General features: G+C 47.0%; 1 protein-coding gene across 6 annotated transcripts in view; it reads right to left on the bottom strand.

Moving 5' to 3' along the window:
- Positions 1 to 27,872, bottom strand: part of MGLL (monoglyceride lipase) — a 190,068-nt gene that overhangs the window by 73,798 nt on the left and 88,398 nt on the right. The window contains exons 1-2 of one of the 6 annotated variants that reach the window (XM_032458805.1): positions 11,923 to 12,171; positions 10,655 to 10,799 (exon numbers count right to left, since the gene is read on the bottom strand). In XM_032458805.1, the coding sequence (XP_032314696.1) occupies positions 10,655 to 10,779 (125 nt within the window). In that variant the 5' untranslated portion in view covers positions 10,780 to 10,799; positions 11,923 to 12,171. Of the gene's footprint in view, positions 1 to 10,654; positions 10,800 to 11,252; positions 11,740 to 11,877; positions 11,900 to 11,922; positions 12,172 to 27,872 lie in introns of those variants that run through there. The other 5 variants (XM_032458806.1, XM_032458808.1, XM_014566783.2 and 2 more) reach the window with 5 other exon arrangements.

The following is a 27,872-nucleotide window of genomic DNA, read 5'->3' as shown; positions in this document are numbered from 1 at the left end:
TTAACTTTGATGAAATCCAATTTACCCGTTTTTCCTTTCATCACTTATGCTTTCGATGTCATTGTCAAGTCCAAGGTTATCAAGACTTACATTTACATTTACATCAAGATTTACATTTTCCTACATGTACATCCTACATTCCCTCCTAAGAATTTTATACTTTTTGTTCTTGCATTTAGGTTTTGGAGTTTATTTTTGCTATGTGGTGTGAGGAAGAGGTCCAATTTCATTCGTTTGCATGTAGACATCCAACTGTCCCGGCACCATTTGTTAAAGAGACAATTTACTGTCTTCCTATTGAGTTACTGTGGCATTCTTGTCAGGAATCAATTGATTATAGATGTGTGGGTTTTTCCGGACTCTCAGTTCTTTTCCATCCTTATACTAGTAGCACACTGGTTTGATTTTTGTTGTTTTACAGCAAGTTTTGAAATCAGAATACGTTAGTCCTCCAACTTTGCTCTTCTTTTCCAAGACTGTTTTGGCTTTTCTGGGCACTTGAGTTTCCATGTGAATTTTAGAGACAGATTGTCAATTTCTAGAAACTGGGATTCTCACAAGGATTATATTAAATATGTGGGTCAATTTGGGGAGTACTGCCGTCTTAACAATATTAAGTCTTCCAGTCCATGAATATAGAGCGTCTTTCCACTCATTTGGATTTTCTTCAATTTCTCTCAGCAATCTTTTGCAGTTTTCAGAGTACAAGCTTTACATTTCTTTTGTTAAATTTATTCCTAAGCATTCTATTCTCTTTAATGCTCTTGTAAATGAAACTGTTTTCTTAATTTCATTTTCAGATTGTTCACTGCACATAAATAGAAATACAGCTGATTTCTGTATAGTCATCTGTATCTTTCAGTCACGCTGAATTCATGGAGTGGATTCATTCCTTAGGATTTTCTACATATGAGATCATGTCATCTGCAAGTAGAGAGCTGTACTTTTCTTTTCCAATCTGGATGCCTTTTATTTCTTTCTCTTGCCTAAATGCCCTGACTAGCCCCTCTGGTACACTGCTGAACAGCAGTGGTAAGACTGACATCCTTGTCTTGTTCCTCATCTCAGGGGAGAAGCATGCAGTCTTTCATCATTAAGTGTGACAGCAGCCTGAGTTTTTGTCATTGCCTTTATCAGGCTGAGGAAAGTCCCTTCTCCTCATGGTTTGTTGAATGTTTTTTATCATTAAAGTATCACACTGAGATGATAATTTTTTTCTAAATTCTACTAGCATAGCGTGTTGTAGCAATTGATTTTCAGATATTAAACCATCCTTGCACTCCCGGACTAAATCTCACTTGGTAAAGGTGTATACTTCTTTTTTACATTGTTGGATTCAATTTGTTAGTATTTTATTGAGGATTTTTGCATGAATGTTCATAAGAAATATTGGTGTAGTTTTCTCGCATGTCTTTGTTTCTGTTCTTGCATGTTTTGGTATCCAGGTCATTCTAGCCACTTAGAGTGAGTTGCAAAGTGTTTCCTTTTCTCCTTTTTAGGAAAAGTTTGTGAAGAATTAGTACTAATTCAGTGTCAACAACAGCCCCCCATCCTTGCTCCGTGGATGTGCTCTCTCCACCTCTGTGCTGACTCGCTTTGACAGTGCGATGTTTGCAAACTTGTTACGACCAGACCCTCGGAAGGCACGTTGGCGTTTGCTCTCTCGTTGCTCTTGAAACACTGCCACCCCAACGGCCTGAGAAGGGAGGACAGGGGACGTGGGGAAGAACAGAGGAGCTCCTGCCCATAGCCTGCCAGTGCCAGGCACCTGAGACCAGCAGCCCCCAGCCGGCCGCCAGCCCTGCACAGGCAGCAGTCGAGAACGGGCGCACAGGCTCAGCACAAGGGCTGCCCGGCTTAGTGCAGCACAGGCTGCCAACCCAGAGAACTGCTGACACACCACCACCCTGCTGCTCCAGGTGCAGCGGGTGTCATGATGGTGCTTGTAGCACAGGATCAACCCTCCAGCACAAGTATTTCCACACAGCCCTGGTACGCAATCAGGACCAAAGGAGAAACACGCCGAGGACTGAAACCACTGAAGACACAGACTATGAACTGGAAGGGTCTGTTTGCACTGGGCCCCAGCCCCACTCCTTAAGGGGCTCCCTAGCCAGCCAAGAGTTACATCAAATACTGTCACAGAGGTTTTACATGACATGAAAGAAAGTGTCTCGTTTCCTAACTATGTGTCATCTCAAGAAGAATCTCACCACCAATGGCTTCCCCACAAGTTTGTAAACTAAGCATCTGTAGAAATTTATCATGAAGTTTGAAATCTCATTGAAATGGAACTGAGTTTTAAATGTTAAGGAAAAAAAGAAAATAATCGGACGGCTGGGGAAAGTGGGAAAGGTGGGATTTATAAAGGTCTTTGCTGCTTTCTTTCACTCTGGGTCTTATGTGATTGATGCCAGCCAGGAGGGTGGTGGGAGTAAGGGACAGTAGCGGGTAACAGAAAGCCCACAGCCCTCAGAGCCCAGCAGGTGGACAGTGGATACACACGCCCATGTCTCATTACTGGGTGCCAGGCACTGACCCACCACTGACGTTTAACCGCACAACCACCTAAGCACAAGGTGCCCCCATTAAAGATGAGGAGACTGACACACTGACCTGTCAAGTGACAGACCCCTGCCACCACCCGCCCATGTGGACCCAGGCTGGTGCTGGGGGTCTGGCTCCAATGCCCATGCCTTTCTCCACTGCACCATCCTGCTGTGCATCCCAGAGAGACCACTTTTGCCTAAATCATGTCTCTATAAGATGGAAAGAATAGGATAAATAGAGCAAAACTCCTAAAACTTCTCAAGGCAGGAATTCCTAACCAAGGGCCTGTCATCCTTAATCCAGCAACAGTGGACAGCCTTGGGGAACCAACCTGCTCCGACCCACAGGGCTGACCAGAGCCCAGGGATGCTGGGCCTGCAGCTTTCTCCCTGCCTTCAGGCTCCTCTTTCCATTCTCCTCCCCTCCTCCTGGCTCCATATGGGCCCCCACCTCCGCTGCTGCTTCTCTTATTTTCCTAGAGGCTCCTCCTCCTCCATTTCCCTCCTTCCTCCCACCCCATCTCTTGGGTCCTCTAAGTCAGTCTCCTGCTGTCTTTCTGAAGTCCATCTCCCCCTGCTTCTCAGCCTCCCTGGACATCGCCTAGGTGCCCACACACTTCAAACCACTGCAGACAGAACCACCCAAATGAAGACGTAGTCAATGGTCCTGGTTGGGGAGAGGGGAGCCAGCAATTAGGAGCTCTCTAAATCCGGCCCCAAAATCCCTACTGGGAAGGGCTGATGTGTGGTTTAACCCCATAAGAGGAAGGTGTGGCAGCAGCCCCTGAGAGAGAGTGCAGAGCAGAAGAAACACATGCTCAGGAGACTGTGCTCTGGCCCCACGCCAGCCCCCAGGAGACCGTGCTCACCCACTGAGCCCCAGTCTTTCCACCTGAAAAATGAGATTGGCACAGTGTTGCAGTCATGGGCCACCCCATCTTGAATGTATGGGGGAGTCTGAGATCCACCTTCCTTTCCAGCAAATTGCATATACTCACACTCCCATAACAGTCAAAAGGTCCACAGACTCCACCCTCTAAGACCCTCCACCACCTCCAGGAAGTCCCCAACATTAAAGAGAGATGGTGACTCTGAGGGTCCCTTCCTGCTGAAGTCTGAGCTCTTCCACCAGGAAAACCACAGCCAGCCCTGGTACTAACACGCTCACGTGCTCCTTCCCTCCGTGGGACACACATTTATCGGGCTCCAGTGGAGGGCCAGGCCCTGTCCTCAGCACCACGGACACAACGCGTGCACAGGGAGCCTGAGTTCAGGTGTGAGAAGCGCACGCCGAGCTCAGAGACCCACGCCTTCCCTGGGCTGCTCCCCCGGCACTTGCTCTCCAGACGACAGAGCCACACGAACCTGAATCCATCCTGACCTCTACTGAACATTAGTTCCACTACCCGTGGAACCTTCTAAATGTTCTGCTTTTGAACACCTGTTCAAGGAAAAGAAGGTCAACTTCCCCTGAACCCTAACAGCACCTAAGGATGCATTTTTTCCAAATCTGCTCTCTTTCCTTCTGTTCCTCCCCCTCCTCCTTCCAGAATGTGGGCAGATCAGTGACTCCATGAGAAAAGCTCCTTTGAACCTTTCTGAGGAAGGCCAGACATGCCTTTTCACCCCTGCACATCAGAGGATTTGCTGGACACCAGAGTAGAAACCAGCAGTCAGAACAGCTCGGGAGGGAGGCAGTGTCACGATGTGACCAGGAACGTGCCATCAGGGCAGCTGCAAACGGAGTGACACGTAGCTCACGGCTACTCTGGCAGCCATCCTAGTTGCACCCACTCGTAGAAATGGATGCGGCCTGCAACCCAGAGAACAAGGTCACCCCCAGGCCCACTCGATGGCCACCACCATCCTCCCCGCCCCCACCCTAACGAACAAGGCTTGTGAAATGAAAGCACCTACCAAGATGAGACTTGGATGACCCCAAATATGAAACAAGGGTCGTCTTGTAATCTCTGCTGTAAAAATTCGCACCACTGAAGACCTTTTCCCCCATTTACACAATAGTCAATGCTTTGGGTGGTATTCATGGACAAAGTGCATCTGGGATTAGCATCTAAACCTAAAAGGTGCTGATAAATAGACAATGGTGGACAATGGCTGCTATTCAGGAAGCAGCTTATTTTGCTATTTTTTTCCTTCGACTCCACTGCAAAACAAAGCCAGATCTGTATCTGCAGAACATTCTTATAGCAACTGGAAAAATTATCCCTTAACGAAGCTGTTGGAAAAATCAACTGCAAGAACAGCAGTGGCCTTTCCTCTCACCATCAAAAGATCTCTGCTATTCGAAGAGCCTTAAAAAAAAAAAGCCCAGAAGAGATGCCCTGTTTAAAAATAAGGCAGTTTGTTGGGCTCTGACAAAGGCAGAAGCACAAGGAGGAGGACTAGCAGCTCCACACACGAGAAAGAAACTTCTGGAAATTCTTAAAATAGGCATAAGAAATTTGAGGTAGTGATCTGATTTTTAAAAATGGCATTGCTGTAAAATGCATAGTAAGTTCCCTCTTCTCAGCATTTAGGCAGAAATTTCATGACACAATATCTATAAGTCCAAGGTACTTTCTGATCCCTGGTTGTGGGGAGACGATGGAAGACAGGCTTCCTTCCAGACCCTCACGAGGGCGACCTCCCGTCACAAGTATCTCACTGGTGACGTCTGCACTGCAATTCGCTTTGCCGACCCCACTCCCTCTCCCCCATTTCTCCCACTGACCTGGGATGCACCCCTGCCGGCCCCACAGCTGGGGGCCTCCACATCTGCACTGCCGGAGAGCAGCCCTGGCACCTTCAAGCAGAGTGTCACGTAAAGGTGGGGCTCCCCGTGGGGAGACACCTGGGAGCCCTGCTTCTCCCCCCATCACCACCAGGCACTCGGTCAGCCCCTGGCGAACACGCAGTGCCACTACTCCACCTGACTAGGCCTCTTCACCACCACCTGGTCTACAGGGACACCTCCACTGGCTGGCTTTCCATGGTACAAGTCTGACTGCACCACTTACCAGCTTAAAGCCTGTTGGCAGCTCTCCACCCTCTGAGGTTCAAAGTCCAAGTCTGCAGCTTGGCCCACAGGAACCCCCAGGACCTGGCCCCCTTGTCTAGTTCACTTGGTGTCCCCCTGCCTGCCTTTCTCACAGGCACAATGCCACTCAAGGGCACTGGCTGAAAGGGCGACTAGGAGGTGAAATCCAGCCCACGCTCTGCTCACCAAACCTCACGTCTGAGGGGCTGTGTCTACCTGGACGGGCTCCTTTTCTACTTTGCGTGACCGAGCAGTAGTCCTGTGTCTCAGTACCTGCCACACAGCGTTACAATTACCCACCTGTCTGCTACCCCCCGCCCCTTCATCAATCAGAGTGGCCTTTGCCCCCGCTCCCACCCCAATGTCCAGACTGTCTGGGACGCTCGGACGTCTGCCAACTGGCTTGCTGGGTGGGAATGTGAGGCTGAGCGGGAAGAGGTGACGGGGAGCCTGTCTTTGCCACGGAGGCTCTGGGAGTTTAGGAGCTGCCCCAGATGCTCAAGTCGGGGGCAGGTCCAAGGGGCTGGGCTGGGGGCAGCTTGGCTGTCCTCATGCCTGTGGAGACCGACAGACTGGGGTCTAAATGCCTACTTTTAGGAACAATTAAGGGATGTATCCACCAAAGGTAAGTGACACAAGTTAACAGCTAGTCACAGAGGTAGCAGGAGTTCAGGGGTGGGGAAGAGGTCAAGAGAGCTGCAGGAGCCAGCAGGGGCGGCTCAGGGAGGCAGAAACACTCCAAGGTGCATACAGAACCCACAGACCGTTGCCAGAACACTGAACCAGCACCTTAAGCTGCAGGAAGGAAAAACAACAAATAACCAAAGTGCAACCTGGTAAGAAAGCGCTGGGAGGACTGGGAGACGCCAGTGTGATCTGTGAGAAAGTTCCAGGAGGCGGTGGGGGTCGAAATCAAGTCCAGCCAGACAGGGAAGACGCTGCCCTCCTCTCCGAGGTCTGGGCCCAGTCGGTGGAGGGGCCCCTATCCCTGGGAGTCACAGGTGCCCCACGCCACGGGCTGTGGCTGATATGAGGACATTATGAGGGTGGCAGGAAGGAGGATGTTCTGTGGTGTTTAAATATATCCCAGCTTCGGGGAACTGCTTCTTCTCCAGGTAAATTTGCATAGGTGGGAGGAAGTGTCCTAAGATGGCATTGCCCAAAACTCCAGACACTGATTGTGAAGGCTTCGTGGACAAAGGGATCGACATGACCCAGGAAGGCAAAGGGAAGGGGTGGGGACGCCAGTGAGCCCCACGTGGGAATAAGGAATGAAGAGAGAGGCAGCCAGAGGGAGGGGCCTTGGTGTACAGATTCCAGACCCACCGACAATGGCCACGATGCTGAGAACATGGGGATATTCCAGAAACAAGACCTACATCTCCCTCGTTAATCCATCCTGTCATGGATGCCACTCCCAGCCCCAACCCACGTCACCAAGAGGAAATGTGACAACCACACGGGCTGAGACAGTGAGGGGGCGGCTCAGACTGGCAGAGCCGGGGAGGTGAGAGGAGGAGTCTTCAGGGGATGCTGCGGGGTCATGGAGGAAAGCCAGTTGCTGAATGGAGGCAGGAAAGGAGAAGAGGGAAAGCCTGATAGTCTGGAGAGAGGGCTCTGGGGGCTCGTGTTGGAAGTCCCTGCAGAGGTAGGGGATCTGGAATTCTCAAGGAGTCACCCAGACGTTTGCATCAAGACAAAAGACAGTACAGAGGGGAGCCTGGTCAGGTCCTCAGCACTGAGGGACGATTGCAGCTGTGTGATCACGTAATTACAGCTCTCCAGCCTCCTTGGTCCGGCAGAACCAAGGGAGGACTTCTTTGGAGCCAAGTCATCAAACAGTATGGTTTCACAGCCCTCCCCCAGAACCCCCACCACCACCACCACAATAATGGTGCAGTCATTCCTCATGGGGACAGGCTGGCCAAGCAATATTCACAACCTAACTCAGAGTCACCCTTTAACGGGACTGAGAGCTCTGCAGTGGGCTGAACCCAAGGGCGCAAGAGCCCACAGAGCAACTCAGCCCCCGCTGGCGCCAGTTTCCATCACTCTGAAAACTGCCGTCAGGGGAAACCTGCTGCAGAGGTAGGACTCTGACATTCCAGAGTACCGGATGTTGATAAGAAACCAGCCCCAGGGCAGCACAACACCTGCTGTTTCAGAATGGATACATATTTTAGTCTATTTCTCACTTTTAATATATTATGACCAAACAATTAGGGAGAATTAATTATTCTATTACTCTTTGCCAGAGGAAGAGATCTTCACCCTAACAAAAAATGTAAGAACTTATCAGGAAGACAGTACTTAGAAAGACAGAAGTCTGGCTTGCCCGGTGACTGACTTGGAACCAGAGGAACCTGGACGGAGCGTGGCTGGGACCACTCGGGCCAGAAGACAGGCCGTGATGGTAGTGTCTGCCTCCCAGGTACACATGAAGGTAAAATGAGGTCTTGTCTGCAGAGAGGTGAGTCTAGAACACAGCTGATCAATGACATAATTCTGCTACACCCTAAGGACGAGGTCTGTCGTCACCATAAATACTATGAAATGAGCCCAAATTCGCCTTGGTACTGCCAAGTGTAGGTTCTAAGCCTCTGGTTCGTATGATTAAAGACTGAGCCTCCGGCCTGCTCCGTGACAACGGCGTCACGTTTGGACAGCTATTCCAAGGAACGCTTCCTTCGTTCCCAGGGTCTGGTGTGAAGAGGTGGGTATTAGAGGCGCTTTGCTTCCGTCAGCAGGTTAGGCCAGTTTCCCAGCACAGCTGACACCCGAGACCCTGAGTTTCTGGGCACCGCCTGCCAGGCCGGTCCTGGAGCCCAGTAAGTCCTCTGGGGGGCAGAATGTTCCAGCAGGTGCTCTGGACAGGGCCAGCTTTGACCAGAAAACCAACCCAAACTAGTGCGAACAAACAGAGACAGGCAGCAAGCCCCCTGTGTGAGAAGCTGCAGAGTGGCTTCTGGGGCCCCTAGGGCCTCCGTGGGGAAGATTTTTTTACATATGATCTTAGCCAAAAAGCCAAGAAACGATTGAGAAAGATTTTTTAAAAGTTGCAGAGAGAAGGGATGTTTGCCAGTGTTTTCCCAAGGATTAGAGCAGGGAAGACGCTGAGTCCACTGGGGGAGAGGCCCTGGAGGACACAGGCTGAGGCCGGTGGCGACCTGAGGTCCCAGAGGCAGCAAAGCTGTCCCAGACCACACATGAGTGCAGGACTGCCAGCACCGCTGTCCTCCGCCAGAGCAGCCAGCTCCTCAGACACACACGCCCCACATCAGTGGGCATAAGCCTCTGCCTGGAGGCCTTGGCTGCCTCCTCGTCACTCTGGCTGCGAGGACCCTCCTCCAGGACCCCAGGATGCAGCAACCACAGGGTTAACAACTGTCACCACAGGGAGCCTCTAAGACACTTTAATTGGTTAGGCTGGTGGTAAAATGTTTTAAAAAGCCTTCTTCCACCCCCAACAGAGGGAGCCCAGCCCCAAACGGGAATTTACTGATCTGCATCATGGGGGGGGGGGCGGCAAAGCACCTGGTGGGGAGGCGTCTCTTTCAAAGCCCAGGTCCCAGCTGCCCCAACCATGCACCCTTCCTTACTCCCCGAAGCACCAGGCAAACAGTGACCCCAGAGACACTCAGTTTAAACTACGGTGGGGGTGGAGGAGGTGCCCTCTCCAACTGGAGCAAAAGCAAGGCTGCAGAGAGAGCTCCCCCACAGTGGGAAGCCAGGGTGGAGACTGTGAAAACCACTCACAGCCCAGGGAAGGGCAGCCAGCTGGGCCAATCCCAGCCCACTCACTTGTCGCCCTGTCCCGTGAGGACAGCAGGCTCTTCATAGGGCTGACCTCAAGCGAGGACACCATCCCCACGCAACCAAGAAAGCCCCCGAAGTCTGAGACGCAAACATCACAAACTTCTACTTTCCATTCCTTGTCCTCTTTTGTATGTTGATCAAATAACGCACCATATATCATGAAGTTGTTAGAAATTAAGCCAAGAGCACACACTTCTACAGCCAGTTAGGTCAGAATAGAGAATCAACACCAAGGCTTCACACCCTCCCCCTCCCCCTCCCCCGACACATATGCACACACAGACATACACTCTCCTCCATGAGAAATCTTTAAAAAAGAGACTGCCAGGCTTGGTAGGAACTATTAACAGCTCATTACAATAGCCTGTTTATATAGCTGCCCTGAAGCTATGATTTTTAAACCAGGTCTTTAAAGTCCACTATCTCTGGGTTTTTTTTAAATGTGCAGCTACCTGGATTATACACACCTTGTTGAAAATACAGGAGAAATTTCATAGCTGTGCTAGGGTTGGGTGAGAACCAAAACACAAAGGGAGACATAATCCTATAATCCACACCACACATGTCCCCTAGGAGACAAGAGGCCTATGAAACAGGTAACACATCCACGGAACAAAAAACTTTCCCTTGTCACTAGGCCAATTGGTCACCACAAATAATTTCTTTCCCTCAACAACATAAACAAGCAGGGTTTCCCTGTTTCACAGAGACAGGGAGCAGCAGGAGACCGACCGCCTGTCTCACGGTGTGTAGCCCCAACGCCTGTTTCTAATGGCAGGACAAATCCTCGATGGAAAACGTACAAAGTAACTGAGCTGGCAAGAAATCAGAAGGAAATACCCAGACCCCGCTCTTCCTATTACACACGTAAGGCACTTTCTGAAGCTCGTGATCAAACAGGAAGAGAGAACAAAAGTTACTATATATATTTTGATTTTATCTGATTAGGTGGTTTTCTTTAACTGTTGGGCTGGATCTTAAAGCAATGCGTGTACAACAGGAAATCACCTCCAGTACAAAAATACAGTCATGTGGAATTTTGAAAACTGCCAGACGGTAGAATCCATATCCTAGTTGTTAACAATGAAAATAGGACTCCTGCTTCTTAATTTTAAAAAAAGATTAAGTATAAACTTTAGTTCTGTTAGCCTACTGTGCCTGACATTAAAATGACACGTGAAGTGGCCCCACGGGAGCCGCACAGGAAGGCGGAGAGGCGGCAGACCCTCTCCAGCGCAAGAGGGAGGCTTACCTGGGTGTGCCCGAGGGTTTCCAGTACCTGCAGAAGAGGTACTGTCCGTCAGCATTCACCAGGTGAGGGAGCTCCCGATAGGGAACGCTTTGCGGGGTCCGTCTGGGAGAACTTTCCTCCGGCATTCTGAAAGAACCCTTAGGTCCTGGGGAGGAAGAAGGACACATTCCATAGTCAGAAACAGGGTAGACAGAGATGAGAGAAACCTTGCTCAGAGTCATTAACACTTTTTTTTAAGTGGTTAAAAAAAAAAAACCCTCCATTTCAAAGACTTAAAAAATACATATGTTTCTTAAGGCTGAAAAATCCATTTGTTCTTAACAAAAATGTTCACTTTATTTTTTAAGTGCCTCATTACAGCTTTCCCCCCATTCCCATCTGTGTTTATTTTAAATCATTTCAGGAAACTTCATCTTAAAGACTATTTTAGCTGTAATCAAGTGGAAATTATAGTCAGCTCTGTGAATATAAAGACCCAGCTGCAAAAGACCCGTCTGTCTTAAAACCCTCAAGGAAGTTGCAAAGGGGCGCAACAATGAGGTGGACGATACTCCGATTAATTCCTCCTGTCTGAAATTCCAAGGATGCCATGACAAACCTGTTTCCATCACGTCCTGGCTTTTGCGTTCCTCAACCACACAGCCTCCCGAGTCAGAGCCAGGCAAGGAAGGGCTGTTCCCTCATCTTCCCGGTCACAGGGCGGCCTGCAGGGCGCCCCACGCCCCTGCGCCCTACCCCCCAGATCCTGCCTGGGCTTTCGGGGCGCGGAGCCTGGCTCGGCTCTCTGGGGCCGCCCTCCCTCGGCGAGGCGGGGAGGCGGCGCCTGCGAGCCTCCCCTACTAGTTCACCATCACTTTTCCTAAACAAACCCCGAGGCTTAGAGAAGTGTGCCCGGGAAGCTGAGGAACCAGCCCCACGCGCCCAGGCCCTCGCACAAACTGCGGGTCCCTGAGCAAAGTCACCCGGGCTCCCCACAAACTTTGCTGCCTGCCGGTCTCCGCCAGTGCAGGGAGTGCAAACCCGCTCTGTCCCTGGAGGTGCCGCCGGCGGCTTGGCTCGGGAGCCGGCACGGGGACACAGAGTTGACGGGGACAAGTTGGTTCGGGGCTGGCGCGAGGGAGCAGCGCGCACGCACCCGTGCACACGCAGACACGCGCGCACTCGTGCACACGCGCGCAGGGGCGCGGGAGCCCACGCCGAGAGGGGACCCGGGGCTGCCCTACCCGGGGACGGCGCTACATGTCGGGGCGGGGACAGGAGGCAGTTACCCGGGCCACGAGCGCCGCTGTCGTGTCCCTGAGCGCGGTCCCCGTCTGCGGTGGGCCAGGACCAGGCCAGAGAGCTGCGCGCCGCCGGCTCCTCGGCGACAGGGTGCGGCGTCCGCGCCGCCACTTATCCTGGCTCTAGGCGGGGCGGCCGGAGGGGTAGAACGCGGGAGGCGGCGCCCGGCCCACGTGTGCGGCCGCGGACCCACCACGCGCTCCTCCCCGCCGGCCGCGCTCCGGGGTGGCCGCCTGGGGACTGTCACGCCCCGAACGGAGCCGGCTTTAGGGAGCCTCCGAGGCGGGAGAACACGCCACACCCACGCGCGCACACACCACGCGCGCACACCCGCTCGCACACACATGCAGGGGACACACATGCACACCACACACACACTCAGTACAGACACATGTAGAGACACAAACCAGTACAGCACACATAAAAAGGAACCCAGAGAGGCACTCAGACACAGACACCACATGCAGGTACAAAGACACACACGACACTCACACAAGGGCACACATACAGACACACACATTAAAAAGCTGGGGTCAGGGTGCACACAATCCCCAGGAGGCAGGACAGAGACAGACAAATGCAGGCCTTGTCTGTCTACCCCCATCCCCAGAAAACCTCCCTGGGCCCCCAGACAAAGTCTCTGGGTCACATACACAGGCCAGGGAAGGTCTGCACACTGCCAGGTACAGCCAGCAGTGTGGCTCGTGGGGGCACAGGGACCAGCACTCCCATTTGCCCGGTCACCTGCAGGCCAGCAGTGACAGCACCTCTGTCCTGAGGGCTCTTGACAGATGTGCCCTGCCCACAGTGACCTCCAAAGGCCTTTGCGTCCTTCCTTCTTTCACAAACAACTGTACATCACAGTAGTGTTGAGAAGAGCCACTGTCCTCCAGAGACTGCCATCTCAGGGTCCCACTGTGCACAGGGAGGCCCAGGCTGCTTCGGGCCTACACTCTAACTTAAGAAATGCAACAGCCTTTGAGAAGCAGCTTGGGTGTGCGTGAGGGCTCCAACAGAGAGGGGTGGGGAATGGCAAGTCTAGGGACAGCATCTCGGAGCAAGAGCAGGGCTGGCACACCGCACTTACCTGAACTGGAATTTATTTAAGGAGGCGTCTGCTGGGGTCGGACGGACGTGTAGGAGACCCAAAGCCCGTTAAGCCCGTTTTAACCCAGCAGTTGTTTCAAATTTCCCTGGCTCCAACATTTCATGATTTTAAACACAGAGTGAAAGCTCTGAAGACAGAGTTCACTGGTGCTGTCAGCGGAACCCCAATGGGAATGGTGGCTAAGAGCTTGGAGAGCTTCTCCTGGTTTGGTTACAACCTAAATGGTGAGTGGTCGGCGGGTTGAGAATCTGAGAGTAAGAGACTGGGACTGTGCTCTTCTGGATCTGGCCTTTTAAAAAATTTTTATTTTGAGAAAATTGTAGACCTCATTATATTTTATTATTCAATTATATCAATGTAGATTCAATTCAAAAATAATACAGAGGGACGCTGTGTACCCTTTACCACAATGGTAACATCTTGCAAAACTGTAGAGCAGTTTCATAACTGGGATACGAATGCTGAGTCAGGCCACAGGACAGGCCACCCCACAGAGATCCCTCATGTCGCCCTCCTATAGCCACACCTCCATCCCCCAGAACTCCTGGCAACCACAAAGATGGTCTCCAGTTCTAAAGTTTTGTAATTTCAAGAGTAAGTTTTGGGGGGGTGGGGTATAGCTCACTGGTGGAGTGCATGCTTAGCAGGTACAACATGAGGTCCTGAGTTTAATACCCAATACCGCCCAATATATATATATAAATACCCAATATATAAATAAATAAATAAACCTAATTACCCCCACCAAAATTTAAAAAACAAAAAGTTAAAAAAAAATAAGGATAAAAACAGGGAAGAAGTTTTATTAACTGAATTACAGTGTGTAACCTTTCAGGATTCACGTTTTTCTTTCAGCATCTCCAAGCTAAAGTGTTGTATTCTATGGTCCAGATGCACCACATGGTTTGTTTAACAGTTCATCAGGTGAAGGACGTCTGGTTGTTTTCAGTTTTGGGCTACTATGAATCAAACTGCGATGAATGTCCATGTACAGGTTTTTGTGTGAACCTAAGTCTTCATTTCCCTGGGATAAATGCCCAGGCGTGCAATTGCTGGGCATGCTTAGCTTTTTAAGAGACTGACAAAATGTATTTCAAAGTGGTCATGCCATTTTATGTTCCCACAGAAATGTATGAGAGATCCCGTTTCTCAGCATCCTTGCCAGCATTTAGTGTTGTCATTGTTTTTTTTTTTTTTTTTCTGGGTTTTTGTGTGTGTGTGTGTTTTTCTGCTATTCTGTTAGATATTTAGTGGTGTCTCATTGTGGTTTTAATTTGCATTTGCCTAATAACTAATGTTGCTAAATATCTTCTATGTACTTATTTGCCATCTGTATATCAAACTTATAGAAATGTCTCTTCATGATTTTTGACCATTTTTTAGTTGGATTGGTTTTTCAGTTTTTTCTTTTAGTTTTTATTTTTACTGTTAAGTCCTGACTATAGATTTTAGATACTAATCCTTCATTGGATATGTGATTTGCAAATATCTTCTATTTGTAGATTGTCTTTTTATCCTGTTAATGTGGTCTTTTGCAAAGCAAAAGTTTTTAATTTTGATGCAATATAGTTTATCAGTTTTTCCTTTTATAGGGTTTGCTTTTAGTGCCAAGTCTAAGAACTCTTTTCCTGTACTACATCTGAAGATTTTCTCCTATCTTTTCCTCTCTATATTTTACATTTCAGTCTGTAATCCAGTCTGGGTTAACTTTTGTATAAGTGTGAGACGTAGCTCAGGGATCATTTTGTTTGTCTGTGGATATACAATTGTTCCAGCACAGTTTGCTGAAAAGGCTTCCCCCTCCATTGAATTGTTTTCTCATCCTTGTCAAAATTCAGTTTGTCAAACTTGTTAGATCTATTTCTGGATTTTCTATCCTGTTCCATTGATCTATTTATCTATTTCTTCACTAGTACCTCACAGTCTTGATTACTGTAGCTATCCAATAAATCAAGCTGGCTCCTCCCATTTGATGCTTACTTTTATAATTTTTTTAGCTATTCTAGTTCCTTCACTGTTTAATATACATTTTAGAATAATTTTGTCCATATATATATATACATATGTATATATATTAAAAACCTTGCTAAGATATTGATAGGAATTGTATTAAACATGTGTATCAATTTGTTGATTATTTTTACTATGTCAATTCTTCTAATCCATGAACATGGTATGTCACTCCATTTATTTAGATCTTCTTTGATTTCTCTCATCAGTGCTGTATAGTTCTCAGCATACAAATTTTGTACATGTTTTGTCAGATTTACATCTTTCTTTTTTCAGATAATTATAAATGGTATGTTATTTTTGTTTCCATGTAATCACTTCCACTGCATAGAAACACAATTGATTTTTATATGTAGATCTTCTATCCTTTGACCTTGCTGAACTCACTTATTAGATATAGAAGGGTGTTTTTCATTGTTCTTGTTTGTTTTTGTAGCTTCCTTGGGATTTTGTGTGTAGACTGTCATTATGTTTGAAGTGAGATTCTTGTAGACAACATACAGTTAGGTCATTTAAAAAAAATTCATTCTGCCAATCTCTGTCTTTTAATTGGTATATTTAGACCATTTACATTTATTGTAATGATAAGTTAGGGTTTAAGTCCACCATTTTATTTTTTTCCTGTTGTCTCTGTTTTTCCTTTTTCTGTTTTCTTTTTCTTGCCTTCCTTTGGATTACCTGAACAGGATCTTTTTATAATTCCATTTTTATTTACCTATACTGTGTTTTGAGTGTATCTCTTTGTATAGCTTTTTAGTGGTTATTCTAGGTATTATACATATGTGTTATATTATATATACACATGCACATATGTACACATGTACACAGCTAACTGATATTATTTTTACCAGTTCCAGTGAAATATAGAAACCTAACATCTCCTTATGTCCCTCACTCTCTCTCACTTATCCTGTAATTGTCTTAAATATTTCCTCTACATCAATTGAGAACCACCTCAGGCTGTGTTATAACTTTTGCTTTGACCATCAGATATAGTTTAGCAAACTCAAAAGGAAAGTAAAGCCTATTTTATTTAGTCATGTTTTTGCTGGGTTTTTTTTTTTTTTTCCCCTTCCTGGTATTCCAAGGTTCCTTTTATAACTTCCTATTTAGAGAACTTTCTTTAGCCATTTTTTGATGATAGGTCCGCTAAAAAAAAATTCTCTTAACTTCCCTTCATTTGAGAATGTCTATTTCCCCTTCATTTCTGAAGGATATTTTTGCTGGATATAGGATTCTGGTTAACATTTCTTTTCTTTCAGCACTTGAAACATGTTTTACTACTTTTTTCTGGCCTCAAGGTATCTGATGAGATATCCACTGTTGTTCAAATTGTTTCTTATAGGCAACGTGTTATTTTTCTCTCACTGCTTTCGAGATTTTTCTGACTTTAGTCTCAGAAGTCTGGTGATGTGTCTTAGCATGGATTTCTTTGAGTTTATACCACCTGAGGTTTGTTCAGCTTCTTGGATTAGTAGCTTTATGTCTCTTGCCAAATCTAGGACATTGTGGGCCATTATTTCTTCAAGTACTTTTTCAGCACCACCTTCTTTTCTCCTCTCTATTTGGGACTCTGATGATATGAATGTTAGACCTTTCATTACATTCCTTAGGTCACTGACTACCTGTTCATTTTTTCCTGGTCTATTTCCTCTCCATTGTCCAGATTGGGTAATTTCTGGTGTTCTATCTTCCAGTTCACTGATTCTTTCCTCTGTCACCACCATTCTGCCTTTGAAGCATTTATTCAGCTTGTTATTTCAGGCAGTGCATGTATCTGCTCATCTGTCAGCCCCTCTGTCATGCCCACCTCCAAAAAAGCTAATCCTCAAGTTTCTGGTCTATTTCACTGGGCAGGAACATAAAGGAGGGGGAGTACATTTTGATGATGGGTTGACATGTAATTCTAGACTCTCAATTCTTTGGGACATCCAAGGAGAGGCCTGATGGGCAGAAGCAGGTGCAGTAAGAAACTCAGGATGGAAACAGAGGTTTGGCAGGTATGGTCACTGATGTCACAAGAATGGATTAGCTTGCCCAGGAAATGCAGACTGGAGGGAAATGTGGAGGAGGAAGAGGTGAGTTTCCAAAGATGATGGAGACAGAGGAGGATGATCTAGAGGGGGTGATTTCACAGAATCCAAAGGTACAGTATATTGTAAACAGAAAGGACCACCAGAGTCAAACACTACTGTTCAGAAGTCAATCAAGAGGACTGAGGCATGTCCAATAGATTTAAGGACAAGGAGGTCATATGAGACCTTGGAGAGAACCTAGTTCATGGTTAGTCAGGGCAGAAGACAGCCTGAACTGAGTTATGGAGTGGAAAACAAGTGAGGCAGCAGGTGGAGACAACTCTTTCAAGATACTTCCTGTGAAGAAGGAAGCAGTCGAGTATAAAGGTGAAGTCTGTAGATTTTGGAACCCAAGAACCTGGATTCTGGGTCCCGCCTGTGCTTTTTCAATGACACAGTCTTGGCTGGGTGGTTTACCCTCTTCGTGACTCTACAAAGTGAGGATAATTGAGGTTTACTGTCTAGTTCATGGGACTTACTGGAATTGTGCAGGCCAAGTACCTGGTATAATGAAACATCACCATTTCTAAGCTGAGGTAACATACACACATGTGTTAAAAATTCCAATCAGAACCAAAAAGTTCTCAGTGATCTGTGAGTGTCCTTTCTACTCTCGTCCCCAGAAGTCCCCTTCTCATGTGAACTTCCAGATGTGTTCTGAGGTTTGACAAGAGTGGAGCATGCCGGAAACCTCTCTGGGGAAGAGGGGAGGAAGTAAAGGCACCAGAGGGGAGTGAGAGTGACTGGATTTCTTGTGGCTCCACGCCATTGGGCTTCTTAAAAAGGAAGGACCGACTGTTGGGTGTGGGAGTTGTGGACTGAGCCCGAGAAATCTGTCCTCAGCGGCTGTGGAGGTTTGTTGCATCAACAGCCCCCGGGAATGGCCGCTCGGTCCCTGCACCATCTGCACTGTGACTGCAGCTCTTCCCATGGAGAGACAGAGTCCAGATCCCCTGCCTTCAATCTGGACCGGCTCCATGACTTGCTCTGGCCAATAGAATGTGGCGGAAATGATTCTGTGCCCATCCCAAGCCTATTCCAAGGGGACAGCTTCCTCTCCCTCTCACTTCCCTCCACTGCATGAACCAGCCTGGCAACTCGACAGAGCTACGGCCAAAGCACATGGAGGATGAGACATGGGGACGTGGAGGCTCCCTAGCACACAAGCAGAAGATCCTGAAGCAGCTCTGCCCATGGTGCACGCAGGAGCCCGGCTGCCACCAACAGGACTCCAAGGCTGACCCAGCCCCAAGCACCGGCCCCAGAACCATAAGCTGGGTTAGTGGCACTTGTTTTAAGCCACTACGTTTTGGGGAGACTTGTTATACAGCAGCTCCCCTTACATTTCCAGTGTTCACACGTTACACATTCACACTGTCCTTCTTCTGTCCTCACTAGGGGGGCCTGGAAGGTGGGATTCACCAGTTCTGAGTCAAAAGTTAGTTTTTCGGGGTTTTTTTAGGGGGGAGGTAATTAAGTTTGTTTATCTATTGAATCGAGGTACTGGGGATTGAACCCAGGACCTAATGCATTCTAAATACACACTCTACCACTGAGCTGTACCCTCCTCCTCAAAACGTTTGCTAAAATCACTGAAAATTCAGGATGAAGTTAAAGGCAAACACTTTGTACTGTATATACTACATTGTAAAAAGAATTCCCAAATGACAGAGCAAACAGGTTAACAGGATGTACCCAATGCTATAACTAAAAAGGTCATAAATATTTCTAATGTGGCCATGAGAGCGGATATCAATTCTCTTGTAGTCTTATTGAAATGTGTTTTAAAATTTGCTAAAATCATTTCTGCCTTGGCCCCCTTTCTTTATTTTTCCCATAAAGTCTTAAGTTCCTTCTTCATAAATTCTTCTTGCATAGGAGACTTGGGGCCACTATCACCCATGATTGAGAAAGGGCTGCTGATTAAGTGCACGCCTAAGTCCTAAGACTCATGTGGGAGCAGAAGAGCCCCGGCGCTGACTCAGCCTCCACGTACTCCTCACAAGGACCCCGCTGTCAACAGCACTGGAGGCGCTCATACCAGCAGGGAGGGTGTGGTGGTCAGGGAATGGTTCTGCTTCTATGACTAAGAGTCACGCAGGAAAGACAAAACAGTGGATTTTTAATCCTTTAGTGTGGCTCCCACAGAAGTTATATCAACTGGAATAAAAATAGGGAGGTAAATTAACAGGTGGGATTCTACAGACGAGGAAACCACACTGGCCCCTTCCTCGGCCACAGCTATACGTGGGGAGGTAGAACAAGCCCTTGAAGCCCATTTGTCAGCTCCCCTCCCCCACAGACTGGCATGCAGCCCAAGGTTGATGGGGAGGATGGAGGCAGGTGCTCACAGGCTGGGATTAGGTATCACTCAGCTGCACGGCGAGAATGTCCCCCTTCAGTTCCTGCGTCTTTCTGGGGAGTCAACGGCAAACTCTCTGGTAGGTTTCTATGTGTCTGTAACTCTAAGGCTTGCTCATCTCCCTTTTCGATAACGGCAACTGTGCATCCCTAGAAGTTAACCACTTGCTGTCTTCATTCATTTTATTTGTAGGGTTACCTTATATTTGTAGGAAGTGTTCATTTTCTATTTAAAGAAATCTTTAAAGTAAATGAAGTTTAAAACACGAACTGGTGTAAAGAGAGACATCAAGTGAACACAGAGCATGTGGACCACAGACATGGCAACATTGTAATGTCAGTGGTGTGGCCATCACTGAGGTCGGGGACACCGGGGAGGAGCCCCGGGGAGGGGGTGGGATGCTCTGCCTCTGGCCTGCTGGCAGCACCTCCTGGTTCAGCCTCCTTCTGCACTAGCTGGAGACTTCACTGCTGGGCTCCAGCCTCCTGTGGGTCAGGACAAGGGACGGTCCAGAAGGTCTCCAAGGTCATTCTCAGACAGTCATTCTGCTATTTTTGCTATGTAGTTAAGCACCAGGGCCCAGGCCTATTGGGAAAGGCCAGTAAGTACCATCAAACCCACAAAGATGAAAACAAAGGTTCCTCCCTGCATGCCAAACTCTTTACGTGCAACTGGCAAGTCCAGAGTGTCAGCAGTCAGTGACTGGGCCCGATCACTGTAGTGAGATTTGCACTCAGCGGTGAAGACATGCTTCCCCTGACTGATCTGGTTAGTGAAGAGGTTAAAGTCACACACACTGAAAACGACTCCAACAGGGTCGCTGTTAAGTGCAAGGGAAAAGGACTTCACTAGCAGACGAGGGCCACCATGCATATCTTTACTTAAAAACATTTTTTTTCAACTTCTCTTGAAATGGGTGCCACTGACCTTGTGCTAAAGTTTGGCCTCTGAAGGCAAATGAGGTCATGGTTATGTTCAGGCAGGGAAAGCCCAAAGATGGCTGAGTAACTGTGCAGAGGGCACTATGTATGTGCGGACATTTCCCAACAGTCTAGGCAAGGCTGGAGGCACACTGTGCAGCTTTTCTAAGCAATAGATTTCTTTTCCCCTGGTCCATTTTTAATTGGCTGGTTTAGGTTAGAGAAGCCATGTGGGTGTGCCTGTTAAGGGTACAGACTCTGGGGTCTGAATCAGCTCTTGGATTTGCAAGTTCTGTGACCTTGAACAAGTTACTTAACTTCTCTGTGCCTCAGCTCCCTCGTCAGTAAAAGGGAGGTAATATTATCTGCTTTAGAGAATTGTTGTGAAGATTAAACAAATTAACACATTAAAGAGCTGAGAAGAAGGCTTGGCGTATAGTAAAGGCTTTATGTGTGAGCTATATTATTATTACTACTATTTATAAAACAGCATCAACTCTCTCCTCCAAATTACCTTTGTAAATACCACACACCCAAGAACCTGTGTCTTAGGAAACTGTTACCTTATACAATGTTAAACTGTACATTCCCCTGTACATCAAGCAAAACTGGCAAGATTCAGGACGGATTTTACAGCTGGAAGTTGCCCTAGACATTATCTATTCTAAAGTCGTCATTTTGTAGATGAAGCATCTGAGACCAGAGAGGTGAGGTGACTTGCCCAAGGTTGCACAGCAAGTTGGAGGTCAAGTACAAATCAAAACACGGGTCCAGGGCCCTCCTTTCGCATCTCAGGTACTATTTACAACAACTCCTTCCATTCTTAATGTCATTCATTAAGAATTAATTAATTCATTCTTGGTTCTCAGTGTCTCAGGTATGAAAAGCAACTGGAAACCAGGAATTAGGATACTTGGGGTCCCTTATTCACATGCTGCCACAGGTATGTGTCAGATTTTCCCCCTCATTTCCCTGAAATCCATGAGAGGTCTCTGTGGACATTTGTTTTCTCTGATTTATTTGGTTTTGGGCCACCAGGCAACACTATCTTTTCCAACAGCTATATATCCTTTTAAGGAACTCTCCAACACCATGTAAATTCTTAGGGCAACTGTCAATTAAAGTGTGTACCTCCCTCCCTCTGGCCAGGTGGCCCAGGGCCGCAAGAAGGCCACTGGACCCTCCCTACCCCTTGAGAAGAGTGACACAGGATGGAAGGTACCAGCCTCACTCACTCACACCCAGGCCCTCTGGGCAAGGTGGCTGGGGAGTCTCCTGCTGCAGGAGGCGTGGTATATGTCCTGGGCCCTGACCTGTTGTTCCCAAGCCTGGTCTCTAGTGTGTTCTCTGAGTGACCCATCAGTCCCCAGTAAAGGCCCTTTGACCTCAGTCAGCCAGATTTGATTTCCGTTGCTTGCAATCAAAGAACCCTGACAGATACAACTTAACCTACTGACCCATCAGAGCTCTTGGGAAAACTCCCAGCAGTGGAAAGATGGCTGGCTCCGTGGGGAATGGGAGTTGGGGATGTGCTGTGAGGAGTCTGGGGAGAGGAGAAAGGAGGGGTTACACTGAGCCACATCTTCAGACCAGCATGGAGCAGGCTCAGCAGCGGAAGACTGTGAACAAGGAGTTACGTCAAGCAGAGAGGTCTGCACTCTTATGTCTCCAAGAGCGGGGACAGGGATGGTCGTAGCTGACAACTTGGACCCAGAAAAACGAGGACCTGAGACAGGAAAACTTCTGAGGACTCACTCCTCTCTTAGTAAAGTCCACCAACTGCCATAGTGAAACAAAAATGTTCAGGAGCCCTTAGAAGTAAAGCCAAACATCATTTTAAGGACAGCCCTGACAAGCAGAAGCCAGTGTTCACTGATCCTTTCTGTCACCCTCCTTGCATTTATAAGCACACTCTGCACTGGGGTATGCAGCTAATCACTGATGCCCTCTCCCCAACATCACTTACAGTCTGAGAGAAAGAGGGACGAAAAGTGGACAATCACTGCCAGGGCAGCACACACCTGGGGGAGTGGGGTGGGGCACAAAGGATAAAATACAGCCATCCCTCCTGTGGGGACTGGTTCCAGGACCCTGCAGATACCAAAATCCACAGATGCCCAAATCCCTTATATAAAATGGTGTAGTATTTACACAGCACATCCTTCTGTGTGCTTTAAATCATCTCTGGGTTACTTATAACACCAAGGACAAGTGCTATATTAGTGCTTGTAAATACAATGAAAATGCTATGTAAGTAGTTGTAAACACAATGAAAATGCTACATAAATACAATGTAAATGTTATGTAAACAGTTATAAATACAATGTATATGCTATGTAAATAGTTGCCAGTGTGCTTGCAAATTCAAGTTTTGCTTTTGGAACTTTCTGGAATTAAAAAATACATACATTTCCAATTTGCAGTTGGTTAAATCTGTAGATTCAAGACCTGCAGATAAGGAGGCCAAGTGTAATAGTTCCTACAAGAAATCATGTGATAGGAACACGTCTTCAGCAACTGGCGGAGGGCATGCAAAGACCCCAGGAGAGTTCCCATGTGTGATCTGCCACTTATCTTTCCTTTAACTTGTGTCCCCTCCAGCTTCCACCTGGAGGAAAGGAGCATGGCTGGGTCAAGCTGGACGTGGTTCTGCTCCCAAAAGCCTAATCTTGTCACCCAGGTCCCCTAAGGACATGCCCACAACCCTTAGTCCTTCCCACTGTGAAATAAAATTCCTATTTACGGCAAGATAAGAAAAACTTAAACTTACGGAATTCTTGCCTGCCCTCTGACCTCCTCTCCCAGCACTGTGCACTGAGTATCTGCACTAGGCATCAACCAAGCCTCCCCGACCGGCAGGAACACCTGCTCAACCATGAAGAGCAACATTCTCCTACCTTCAGTAAGACAACTCCTTTAAGATAACATTCCTTCTTGGTCACACGACCCACCAAGATGAGGCTTAGATCTGAATTCTGTAAACTGTCAATAATATGTCATCATTTGGTGCACAGCCCTTGGTCTCGGAAAACTTATAAACCAGTGAGTACCTTCGATTTCTAATGAGTGGAACACTACTCAGAGCTTTCTGAGATGCTCTTCCCAGGTTATAATCCTCAAATCTGGCTCGAGTAAACTTTTCCATTTCTTTCTTAGACCAACTGATTAACTTTCATCAACACCACCAAGCACAGCAGGGGACAAGCAGCATCACCCTCTCTCCTGGGAGTGTGTTAGAAATACAGAATTCTAGGCCCCACCCAGACCCACAGAACCACAGTCTGCATTTTCACAAGGTTCCCAGGTGACTCGTAAGCATGTTAACACCTGAGAAGCATCAATCTCATTAAACCCTTAGGTGAAGCTTATTCACTTAAGGGCGGGTTATTTGGAAGGGCTAGGTCAGGAACCAAGACAGGGCAGCAGGAACAGTGTGTCACCATGTCCTTGCTACCTGTGGGGACAACAGCAGAAGAGGACCAGGGTGAGGAGACTCAGTCAAGACAAGTTCCCAAGGGTTGGATGGACAATGGAGTCGCCTGCTAAGATGCAGATGCCCAGTTCCATTTGACTTTCAGATAAACAATGAATCAATTTTCAGTACCTACGTCCTGTGTTATATTTGGGACACAGTTACACTAAAATTTTACTCATTGCCTGCCTGACATTCAAACAGAATTGGGCATCCTGTGGTTTTATTTGCTAAATCTGCCTACTGGGATCCAAATGTTACCTCTCAACATCTAAAAGGGCCTGAAACTGTTAAAACAAAGGGATTCATTAGGAAGAACCAAACAAGCAAGATAAGTGGCTTAAATTCAGGGACAGGTATACAATTCACTGTAATGTTTTCAACCCAGATATGAATGTAGTCAAATCACCAAATTCTCCCCACAAGAGAGAGAGAACTAGAGGTGGCAGAGGGTTTAGTAAATGGTATTGGAAAAATAAAGTAGAATCTCTACCTAACACCACACGGATTATACACACAAAAGTGAAAAAAAAGAAAAGAAAAGAAAAGAAAATTTGATTACATAAAAATTAAGGATTTCCCTTCAACAAAGGACACCAAGGACACAAAGGAGTAGACAAGGAAAAGGTGAAGATACTTGCCAAAGACAAATTAGGGATTAATTTATAAAAAGTACAAGGAACTCTTGAAAATCAACAGGAAAAAGTCAAGTGTCCTAATAGGGAAAAAAAAAAAAGGCATAGAATATGAACAGGGAATTTACAGAAATAGGATACCAAAAAGCTAATTAGCATATTGAAGAAGTGCTCAGAATAGTCAGTCATCCGAAGAAGCGCGCAGTGAAGTAACATCGACACATCACTGTACTCTCAAGACTGTACCAGCCCAGAAAAGGGTGAAGGCTGGGCAGAGGGAAGTGGAGTCAGGACGGGGCTGCAGGGACAGCCTCGCACCCCCGGCCATCACCTCCCGACCCCATCCTCACACAGGTCCAGAGGGGACAGCACCACCCTCTGTGGACGGCTGTCCATGCGGCCTGAGTGGACATTGCTGGGGCAGTGGACACATCAGGGAAAGTCACTCAGAATTCGAAGTAATGGTCAGATGCACCCAAAGTAACAGGAGTGCTTGCAGAGCACTAAGTGAACAATGTGAGGAGCGGAATGAAATCCAACACACTTCCTTTCATATGTTTTTAAAAAATAGGCACCCCAAACATTTTACAAGCATGAACTATGTTCAGAATAGAAAAGCTGGACTTGCTTAGTAGGAGAACTAAGAGAGAGATGCAGAGATACAGAAAATGCTAAACGAGAAAAAAAAGTAATGAATAAGGGGCAAACGATAAAATAATAAGGAAACAAGAAAGGAGAAAAAATGTACATAAAATGAAAGAAGAAAGAACCGAGTATGATAAATAGCATGAAATGAGGGGAAGACTGGCCCAGCCCTCTGCATCTCAGGTTCAGGAGCAAGCATGTAAATAAGTTCCGTCCCCTCGGGGCTCACTCTGAGGCCCCCTCTTCTCCCCAGTCCCTAGCAGTGCCGGCCCCCCCACTCCCCCGTGCTCAGCTCTGCCCAGCCTCCCAGTCTGCCGCCCTTTCAGTCCTGTCCCTCCACAGTTTACATGTTCATGCCCTGCTTCCCACTATTGAGAGGTGGTTCCTCCCTCGGTCTTGGTCTCCTGGGGAAATGCAGTCACGTGCAGGGGTGAACCTATTGCTCAGCCCACCCCGCTCTCTGTGACTCGTGGATCTGAGCTGCGAAACAGAGCGCCACCAGAGCTCTCCTTCCCCGACATTCTCCTCAGCCTCAGATGGGAAGGGAGCTTCAGTATCTCTACTTGAAAACCTTCCTTAGGTAGCTCTTAGGAACTTTACAGGTTGAAAAACACTGACTTAAAAAAAAAAAAATCCAAAATGGGGCAGAAGACCTAAACAAGCAATTCTCCAATGAAGACATACAAATGGCCAATAAGCACATGAAAAAATGCTCAATATCACTAAATATCAGAAAAATGTAAATCAAAACTACAGTGAGGTATCACCTCACACCAGTCAGAATGGCCATCATTAAAAAGTCCACAAACAATAAATGCTGGAGAGGGCGTGGAGAAAAGGGAGCCCTCCTACACTGCTGGCGGGAATGTAGTTTTGTGTAGCCACTATGGAAAACAGTACAGAGTTTCCTTAAAAAATACTAAAAATAGTTTATCATATGACCCAGCAATCCCACTCCTGGGCACATTTCTAGAGGAAACTAATTCGAAAAGACACCTGCACCCCAGTGTTCACACAGCACTGTTTACAACAGCCCAGACATGGGAACAGCCTAAAGGTCCATCCACAGACAACTGGATAAAGAGGTCGTGGTACATTTATACAATGGAATACCACTCAGCCATAAAAATAATGAAATAATGCCATTTACAGCAACATGAATGGCCCTGGAGAATGTCATTCTAAGTGAAGTAATAAGCCAGAAAGAGAAAGAAAAATACCATATGATATCACTCATATGTGGAATCTTAAAAAAAAAAGACACAAATGAACTTATTTTACAAAACAGAAACAGACTCAGCAGACATAGAAAACAAACATGGTTACCAGTGAGGGTGGAGGAATAAACTGGGAGTTCAAGATTTGTAGACACACATGACTATATATAAAGTAGATAAACAAGGTCCTACTGTATAGCACAGAGAACTATATTCAGTATCTTGCAGAAATCTATAATGAAAAAGAATATGAAAAGGAATATATGCATGTATATGTACAACTGCAACATTATGCTGTACATCAAAGATGGACACAACATCGTAAACTGACTATACTTCAACTAAAAAAATAAATAAATCATTCTGAAATTTAAAAAAAAAACCCAACACTATAAGATGGGGTGTAAAATTAATACATATATATCAGAAAATATTAAGGAAAATAAAATCCCTTTTACAATAACAAAGAAGATAAAATGTTCAGGAATAAACATAGTAAGTAATACGCAAAACCCACATTAGACACCTCGAAAGACACAGAAAATAGACATGAACAAACGGAAAGACATTCTTTGTCCTTGACATCATCATCAAGATGCCAATTTTTCCTTAAGTAATTTATGAAGTTTAAACAACCCCAATAAAAATAGCAACAAGCTCCTTTGTGAAGTTAGACAATTGATCCTAAAGCTCTTAATCTTACAAATGCAAGAATAGTGTTTAATGCCTGATAGGCAAGAATGCCTGACAGATGTCAAAGCAACCTCTCAGACACGTGGTACTGGCATGTGAAGAGGCCCGTGGAAAAGAGAAGGCAGCCCAAGAGCAGACTCAGGTACATGGAGGGATCTGGTGTCTGATAAAGGTGGCATCTCAAGTCCCTAGGGCGAAGATGGACTTTTTAACAAATGACTGATTTGTTTGGAAAAAGATGACATTAGATCTGCAGTTCCCACTTTACATAAGGACAGACTCCAAAGGAGGCTGTGGTCTAGGTGCAGAAAAGGACAGCCCTGGTGTTAACTGGTTCTCAGGTGCCTCCTGACACTCAGGTGCTGGACTCTCGATTCTTCAGCAGACTACTTAAGGCAGAGAGAACAGACACGTTCACTGTGGTTCTCAGACCGCCCGGCTCAGCTGTGCGCTACAAGCAGGACACTCTGCAGCCACACGTGGAAGGGCTGCCCGCGTTCCTCCTCACGGCAAACCGCAAATGACATTTCCCAGACATCCCTGAACCTAAAGCAGATCATGGTGACCAAGCTCAAAAGTGCTGGAAATCACGTGTGGATCTCCCGCTAAGGTAAAACTCTCCTGTGCTCATTCAGAAATTAACCTGGGACAGTAGGGGGCATCCGTGCAGCCCCTCACAGTTGGGGGATGGCAGCCTGCAGGGAGGGAGCATGGTCAGCACAGCTACTGTAGGGCTAGTAACACTTAGAACTTCTGTTTTGGGGTTAAAAGACACTACCTTCACACATGAGCAGCCCCAC

Source organism: Camelus ferus, chromosome 17 (assembly GCF_009834535.1).
Source record: "Camelus ferus isolate YT-003-E chromosome 17, BCGSAC_Cfer_1.0, whole genome shotgun sequence".
Classification (NCBI taxonomy): Eukaryota; Metazoa; Chordata; class Mammalia; order Artiodactyla; family Camelidae; genus Camelus; species Camelus ferus.
This window is presented reverse-complemented; position numbering and strand designations above follow the sequence as displayed.